Source organism: Anoplophora glabripennis, unplaced genomic scaffold (assembly GCF_000390285.2).
Source record: "Anoplophora glabripennis isolate ALB-LARVAE unplaced genomic scaffold, Agla_2.0 scaffold567, whole genome shotgun sequence".
Lineage (NCBI taxonomy): Eukaryota > Metazoa > Arthropoda > Insecta > Coleoptera > Cerambycidae > Anoplophora > Anoplophora glabripennis.
In genome coordinates, this window is record NW_019416646.1 from 243,481 (window position 1) to 252,330 (window position 8,850).

General features: G+C 31.1%; 1 protein-coding gene and 1 long non-coding RNA gene across 2 annotated transcripts; one reads left to right on the forward strand and one right to left on the reverse strand.

The window, feature by feature from the left end:
• Positions 1-477: 477 nt before the first annotated feature.
• On the reverse strand, positions 478-8,040 carry LOC108913449. The gene is made up of 4 exons (XM_018719005.1): positions 7,914-8,040; positions 1,883-2,052; positions 1,081-1,353; positions 478-933 (listed from the first exon to the last, which is right to left on the reverse strand). Exons 1-4 carry the CDS (start codon positions 8,038-8,040, stop codon positions 478-480), a joined length of 1,026 nt encoding a protein of 341 aa, XP_018574521.1.
• Positions 3,713-6,863, forward strand: LOC108913450. Its single transcript, XR_001964624.1, has 5 exons — positions 3,713-3,920; positions 4,528-4,757; positions 4,814-5,033; positions 5,461-5,594; positions 6,465-6,863. It is a non-coding gene; the product is annotated as an uncharacterized LOC108913450 (long non-coding RNA).
• Positions 8,041-8,850: the final 810 nt, after the last annotated feature.

Consider the following 8,850-nt stretch of genomic DNA (forward strand, 5'->3'; position numbering starts at 1 on the left):
ACTGTTTAAGTTTGACACCAACAGGAAAACAGGAAAACAGTGTTGATTCATGAGATGCCACCTGGTCTGATATACTGAGCAATTTAAGATGTTGGTAAAAAAATTTTTTGACGGTTGAAATACTTGAATATTCTTGTCATCTAGCCACATAAATAAAACTAAAAATACAAGGACTTACAACTACCTGGAAATTGAAGGAACTTCTGAGACAAAAATCAAGAACCAGAAGAAGAACAGACCAGAACTTCAAACCATGTAGGTACCGGATCGCATTTGTCAGTACACAACGAATATAAATACCGAATAGATGACCAGTCCCATAGCTACTTTTGAAGAAGAGAATAATTTATCTCTCGAAACGTCAAATATCTAAACCAAGAACATGGCAATCAGCCTGAAAATTGTAAAGAAGAACATCACCAAAAAGATAATTTTATTCATGCTACACATTATACCATAACATTATTCCACTATAAATTAATCCTCTAATATATCCAAATATCTCCATAAGGTTTCAGGTACTGGCAAAGTTCTAATCCCATTAGGTAACTGATAATTCTGCCAAAGCCTTTCTCTTATGCAACACCTGCATAAGTGTTTCAGTTCGGGAGGAATCAAACCACATCTTGAAGGTGGCAGGAGTCCATCATCTATGAGATCAGCATATTTTCCCTTTATCATGTTCACTAATGTATCCCCTTTAACCTCGTCAAGGATTACACTTTCATTAGTACTTATTGTTACAGTAGATACCACTCTTAGAAGCAGTTGCAGACAAGATACTAAGTTGTAAGGATAAACGTGGTTAAATTCTAGAAGACGACTTAAGATGTGATCAAACACGTTAGATTCTTCTTTATCACTGCTGTGTACTCTTGCTCCAAAACGTAAGAGTATTGAAAGTTTATCTGGTAGACCCAATTGGACACAAACCTGTAATAAATATGATTATAAATACATAGCTATTTTTTATTCTAGTTTGGGAAGTACATATTGCTTTTGTATTTACGAATGGAATTTGTTCACTATAATTTATCGTTCGAAACGTAAACATTTTCCAAATTAAACAAAAACACGTACCCTCAGAGGAGATGCCTTGCCACAGTTTTCGATTGGCAAATCGATGAAACGAAGCAATTTCTCTTCACCATCGACGCTGAAAGGTAATTCTAAACCGGCAGCATTTGCTTTATCAATGAAGTAAACAACGGCCCTCAGATTCTCTTCCTGCGTGTCAAAATCGCATTTCCATCCTGCTATGAAGTGGGGTGCCTTGTTACCGAAAATAGCACCAATTAAAATACGCTCAAATGTTTTCTCGCAATTGTAAATAGTTTCCAGAAGCGTAGATACCTGAAAGTGTGCTGAATTTTTAAGTAAATATTTTGATAACTGTTACAAATAACGTAAACAAAACGTGTAAATATCTGCTCCTGACATGAAATATTTCCCTAACAGTAATCCATAAGAATTGAACATTTCAAAACAAATTATTTTGGTCGCATTAAAAATTCGTACAAATTTTTAATAGCTGTTTTATGTTGAGAATTGATTCATTAATAAATTCATGAAGTAATTTGACAACACATTGGGTGCATTACAAAGAAGTTGGACAACTTCTTCATGAAGCAACTTCAAGAATTCATGAAGAAATTTACAATGTAAACCAGCTATAAGAACAGAGTTCAGGCAGTGCAGCCAGACACATTGTGATTAAGTATAGAAATTTGAATTACGAACAAATTTTCGTATGACATCCAATGTAACCATCGCCTCATTCAATAGTTGTCGAAAAACGCATTCATTATTTCAAATTAAGACCGGCTAAATCAAGGCACCCATATGAATTAAGGTGATGTATTGATGTCTAAATCATACGTACTATTTCGACATCCTTCAGTTGCCAATCATAACAAATTTTGACAGAAACATATAGAATATTATGGTACTTTCCCATCATACAGACAGTTCCGTTACTGCCTCTCTTTTCCTCGTGGTAACGAATTATAGTTAGTACAGCTAGACGACAGGTCTCTTGTATATCTGTTTCCACTAAAAAAATTATAAGTGAAAAAAATATTGTGAAAGTGCCAAATAATATGAAAATATATCAAAATCTTATAGGCTATTGATCATGTCTTCAAAAGCAGGGTACTAAGGAACTACAACGTCGATGGGTTTTTATTGCATGAATCGTTCAAATGGTTATTTAGAATTAAAAAACCGCGGAATGCTATTAAATTAGAGGGTCGAAATTGGAGATAGGGGTGAAAATGCAATATCTCGAAAACGAAGCAAAATTTGAGGGTATTGCGTAGGAAAAATTTTGTAGATAATGATATTTTCTATAGAAATAGCTTATTTAAAAAATTTAAAAAATGTATTTACTGCAAAATATATTAAAAACAATTTAACAAAAAAATGTAAAAAATTCAATTTTTTGTTTGCTTTTAAGCAATTAACTTTTTTCTGAGCAGAGGTAGGTATAGGCATTGCTTCATAGAAAAAAAAAAGTATATAAAATTTCCTTCAAAACAAGAGTAGAATTTTATTTTCAAATTTGTATTAGGACATTATTTGAGGTTATAAACAGATTTGTTTTATAAAAATGTCGTGTAAAATAATAAATAATGGTACATCTCTCTCGAGTATTTTCGTGTTTTTTTTTAATTTATGAGCACCCTGCACATCTAATCTAAGATGTTTGTATGACAGTCTTATTTTTTCGAGGGACAGAACTTTTTTTAAAGAGTGACATTTTTCGATACAGTCAAAAACAAAAGAATTTCTCCTCTTGTCAACTCCATCAGTGGACACATTGTATATACATTATTAATAAACTTTATTGTACTTAAATTCTCGAGTTTTTACTAAATTATTTTATTAAAAAAGTAAAAAAATCAAAAATCTTATTTTTTGCTTCCTTTAAAATTGTTTATTAACGATTTTTTGCATAAAATTTTCCTTTTACATTTTTTAAATAGGCCATTTCGATAAGAAATTCAATTCTCTACAAAATTTTTCCTATGAACTATACCAAAATTTTACTTCGTTTTCGTGCTATATTTAAAAAATTGCAAAAGTACTTTTTCACACCTGTCTTCAATTTCAACCCTCTAATTTAATAGCATCCCGCGGTTTTCTCATTTTTAATGGCCCTTCGAACAAGTCATGTGATGAAAATCCTTGAACGTCTTTTTTTTCTATGAAGCAAAAAAGTAAAAAAATATTGTTTATTAACCATTATTTTGAATAAAATTTTGCTTTTAAATTTTTTAAATAAGCTATTTCAATGGGAAATTCAATTCTCTAAATAATTTTTTCTATGAACTATAGCGAAATTTTGCTTCTTTTTCGAGCTACAATTAAAAAACTGAAAGGGGTGCATTTTCACCCTATCACCAATTTCCACCCTCTAATTTCCCTAATAGCACACGACGTCCATTGGACGTCCATTTAATGTCCATTTAACGTACAGACGTCCATGGACCATAAATGGACATTCGATGGATGTCCATTCCTGGACATATTTTGATAGAACATACATTGGACATCCGATGGATGTCCTTTATGGGACATATTTTGATGGTACATATATTGGACATCCGATGGATATCCTTTATGGGACATATTTTGATAGTACATATGTGGACATTCGATGGATATCCAGTATTGTACATGTTCTGTTATAATTTGAATTTGCCGCTAAAATTCGTGCAGCGCATGTGTATTGAAAAAAAATATGGGTCCAAGCACGCTCACGGTCCAGTCCACGTCCAGAATCCAGAACCAGCCTCTAAAGTTTAAACTGTTCTTTTCTCTTTGGCGCCGCTATGCCGCTAATAAAGTGATAAACGTAGATGTGTAAAACCAAACCCTATAGAAGGATTAGGAAACCGAAGTAATATAAATCACATTTTGTAAGTAAATTTGTATTTTCAACTGTTAGTCTATTTGTTGGCTAGGCTAAATTCATAACATTTTTATGTAGACAATTATGTCACAGTATAATGTACCAACAACCGACAAAAGTGGTTTTCGTCTTTAGATAAAGAAGTTTTCATTTTCACTCTAGTTGTTGAGTTTTCTCGTCTTTAGCTATTCTAGGTTAAGTTGAGTAATGTATAAAATGCCCGGGAAAGTTTACTTCACTGTGGTTGTTCTGTGGTCCTGAGTGAAATAATTTATTTATTTATATTAATTGTATCCTTGTTTATAGTATTCATAGCAATACATCTGACCTAAATGTTTAGACAAAAACTTAATAAAACATCTAAACGCCACCAGTTTAGAAAAGCAAAGTAGTTGAGTGATTATGCAGATAGGTACATTGTGCTTCCTCTGCTACATAATAAAGACTTTTAAATATTTTGTTTTATGTGCACTGTATACATATATGTGTATACAACATATTAAGATATAAATTCAGCAGGTACCTACTACTGCAAATTATTTTATGAGTTTAGCCTACAAACCCATTACCAAATTTTATGTCATAACCTCTGCTTGTTTTATTTTATTCTACAGACTAATATACTTCGATAAGTCAAAAATGTCCAATAAATCAACATGGACAGTTGTAAAAATTTTAAAAGACAATTCCGTTGAAGCTGTACCTACAAATTGGTTGTCTGGAGACAAGTGTTTCTGGCCACGCTACCCAAAAGAACGTATCATTAAAGCAGTTAAATTCTGTGAACCAGCTTCATCCTCTTGGGAACAGCATGATATTTCTGCTTTTAGGAATGCCACCTATGGTAAAATATACATTTTTTAAAATTATTGTACGCACCTAATGGTAAATTTTTTTTAGGAGACTACGTAACGGCAAGAAAGAAAAGTCAAAAAGCAGAAACCATATCTGATCTCAATACAGATTCGGAAATAAAAAGAAAGATCAAGCCACCAAATAGATTAGCTGCGTCCTCCAGTACATCTGATTCAGAATCTGATGAATCTGCCCATAGCAGAAACCCGACATCATTCTGTGCTTAAGAAATGTCCTACAGTGGTTTTAAAAGCATTTAGTGAAGGTATGCAAGATATTTTTCTGGATATCAGTGTGTTGGTGGATTATTTGATAACAGTTGAAAAACTATTTCTCCCCTAATTTTATCGTAGAATTCCTAGGGATGTACATATTTCCCAAAACAATCGAGAAAGCAATTTCCCACTTAGTTATTGTTAAATCAATAATACAAAATATCCATTTTTTATTTGTATTTTAATTATTATATTTTCTAATTAATAATTAGGAGAAGAAACAAATACATTAAACAAAATATTACATACAAAAACTTTTTTTCAATAATAAATAATTAAAATGTTACTATTTTCATCTACATGTTAAACAAGTATTCTTACACACAACTTGTAATGCAGGTTAATAATGCTAAAAGATTAAATCTGGATGAAGGTTTATGACTAAAATAAAATGTGAATAAATATTTTTTGTTACAGACAATAATTCACAATTAAATTCATCTGGAATGTGACGTATCAAATAGGTACTTTTGTAAATATTACTGATGGTGGCATAGAAAGTGCAGGCAGTTTTATTACTAGTACACTTAGCACCAAGAAGATAACTAGTGGTAAGATTATATTTATTCGTTACTTGTTAAGGCTTTTTTAATTACTCAATAAGTACTATTTTTTATTTTGTATAGCAGGTGAAAAAGACTTGTATGTGTACATAGAGAATATAATTTAGACAAACCTTAGTCTGAACGTTAATATTAACAAAGATATGGAGTGTTAAAGTTGAAATTTTATTTTCATTTTGTAATAATTTCTTAAAAAATCCACAAATTTTTGGAAAAGGGGATGTTTGATGCGACGAATTCAAATTTATTCATGGTTTTTTTTATTACTTATAGAGGGCACCATATATGCGCTGCGCTGGTTGTGTTATTAATGAGTCATAATTTTATAACCCTTGGTATGTTAACTTTTTTTTGTTCTCCTGTATTGTACATACAAAAATGATATACTTTGTTGTTGACAAATAGGAAAAAAGAAAACTTAAGGTAGTACTCCCAAAAATAAGAAAAAAGTTCCTATAAAGATGGGTCCAAAAATACTTTATTTTTTCAAAAAATATTTAAACTTACACTGCGTATTAAGATACATTTCTAATGAAATGAAGCTTATTTGGACTCTTCCGTCTATATAATTTTTTTTCTTATTTTTGCAAATATAGGTACTACTAGTCTCCGAGTATTTATTTATTTATTTATTTTTTTTTGACATTATACATACCAAATGATGTTATTTTTGCATTGAAAAATTATTACAAAATACTGAAAATAAAATTTGTCACTTTAACACCCCGGATCTTAGTTAATATATCAACTTTTCAACTAAGGTACGTTTAGCTAAATCGTAATTTTTTTACATAACGAGTCTGCCATTGCTCTATGTGCACGTACTTATGGAGTAGTTATATATTTGATTGATTCTAGATGCAACTGAAAAAAATTTTCATTGTGAGAATAAAAGAAATCGAAGAAGCAATAAAAAAATATTTAAGAAGGAGTAAGGAAAGGAGTGATGCAGAGGAAAAAAAGAGGAGAAGCAAAGGCGAATAAATTTGATAAACAGTATTGTAAGTTATACAGGGTGATCCAATAGTGAAAATTTTTTGGTAAATTATTGAGCATCAAAGTGCGCAACTTTGCCTCTATTTAACCAACTCTCTATATCTCCTATAGTTACTGAGATAGCAATGCTATTGACTCGATTTTGTAACACCCTGTATATTAGATAGAGAAATAAGATGTATTGGAGAGAATTATATGGATCTCTTAATTATTTATGTATTTGTTATTCCTGTAATAATTAGAAAAACAATAAATACATTATCAAAAGTATTTCTATAATTCCAATGCAGACCTCCATTAAATGTCCAAAACAAGACATCTATGGGTAGCACAAATTTGGTACAGAGGCGGACATATTCTGTGGGTCCGAAAGTGGTACAGTAGTGGACGTCCGTGGGTTGCACGAAGTTGTGACATTTGTGCGTCCGTGGGACTTCCAATGGACGTCCATCGAACAAAAACCGGACGTCCGTTGGATGTCCGGACTTCCGACTTTGGACATCCTTTGGATGTTCATAGGATGTCCTTGTGCTATTAGGGTTAATAGCACTCCGCGGTTTTTTTATTCTAAATAACCATTTGAACAATTCATGGAATAAAAACCCATCAACGTTGTAGTTCTATACTATATGACCATAATCAATAGCCTATTATTACTTTGGAAAATATCTTTTATTTTCAACCATATACGTATTTCTACACAGTTTTATAAGTCAGAAGAAGATTTACAGACTGTTACTTTCCACGCGGTAGGAATAGTTTGTAAGCTTGTTTATTTAAAGTATAATTTAGTTTTATGCACATGTATGGTTGGCAATAAAGTACTATTGAAGGTAAAAATGTTCATTCCTGAAGTGAGACATAGTTACTTTCTTACACCCTTAACAATAATGAACCACTTTTCACCTCCATATATACTACTAGTACATACTTAGTATTTTTTTTAAAAATAAAAATTGAATCTACATTAGTTTTTTCATAATTTACTTCAATATACTTACCCATTTAATCTGAGACTTATAAGGTATATAAAACAAAATTAAATGAATTTTCAAATTTTATTTTTTACAAGTTTTTTTTCTTCAATTTTGTTCAATAGCAATCAGAACTGAATATACAAAAGAATATATAACCACTGTTTTTTTAAGAAATTGCAGATTATAATTACATTATAAAAATTAGATTACTGTAAAAACTTAAAAAAAAAACTTACTACCACTATAAAATTTTCCGTGTGTTCTATGATAAAACTACTGACGTAATGTCAAAAAACTACCTAACTGATCAACTCTTTCAATAAGAATTACCTACCTGCAGAACATGCTTCTATTAGTGTGCTGATATAATCTACCATAGATTTCCTTTTTCTCCTATCGTGTAAGCTACTCCGTGGTAAAGCATCAAAGTGTTCAAAGTAGCAACGTAAAAAATATTCCATTTTCGGTTCAAATAACCGATTTCGCGAAGTGACAGGGCATGACACTCACTGTCAGTTATGTTAAATTTAGCAATGCCTATATATTATAAGTTCTAGTAAACTACATGTTGGTTCTTTAACGTGTAATTGGATTACCTAGCATTTTATCGGCTTCGCGGTTTATCTTTATCATATGTTGATGGAATTGTAACTTCATTTCTCGTATGTACACTAGGCACAGAAATTAAGGGATATTAAAAAAATCCCAAAATTTTTGGTGATTTTCAAAGAAGGGACCAGGGAAATGGCCGTAGAGAGAAGCTTCAAGTGTCTAGTTTTCGCATTTGGAGTGTAAAATTTTTTAGCGTCAGCAGTTTTTTAAAAAAATAATAAAAATTTTGTTTTATTTTAGAATCATGAATGTTTTTTGATGAAGAAAATATATCATTTAAAAATATTCAATGAGTTTCTGTACAATTCAGTTTTCAATAAAAAATAATCTTGATAATGATATTAATTACGTTTGACATGTTAATACAAAAAAAATCTATGGAGGTTACATTAGTTGTTCTAATTAGCTACACAATTTTCTATGAAATGGGCAATCATTTAGATTTTGTAAAAAATCTGTACTGTTTTTCTTTAACAAATTGGTTAATTCTATGAAAACTTTTCCACTGCAACCATACACTAGCTGTGGACCTCCATCTATTAGAGTTTGACAATTGCTTCTTAGCTTTCTGTCTTCTGTTTTTCTTCTAAATAGTAGCGCAGTCTTTATATACCTTCACATAGGCGACAGGTTTCTCTTCCTCTGACAGAACCTGCACA

What these genes read in the sequence shown, in the direction of transcription:
- LOC108913449 (XM_018719005.1), bottom strand. Translation starts at nt 8,040, where the DNA reads ATGGAATATTTTTTACGTTGCTACTTTGAACACTTTGATGCTTTACCA. An exon ending in AATAGAAGCATGTTCTGCAG is followed by an intron (nt 2,053 to 7,913) that starts GTAGGTAATTCT and finishes TAATTTTTTTAG; the next exon opens with TGGAAACAGATATACAAGAG. An exon ending in AACTGAAGGATGTCGAAATA is followed by an intron (nt 1,354 to 1,882) that starts GTACGTATGATT and finishes GCACACTTTCAG; the next exon opens with GTATCTACGCTTCTGGAAAC.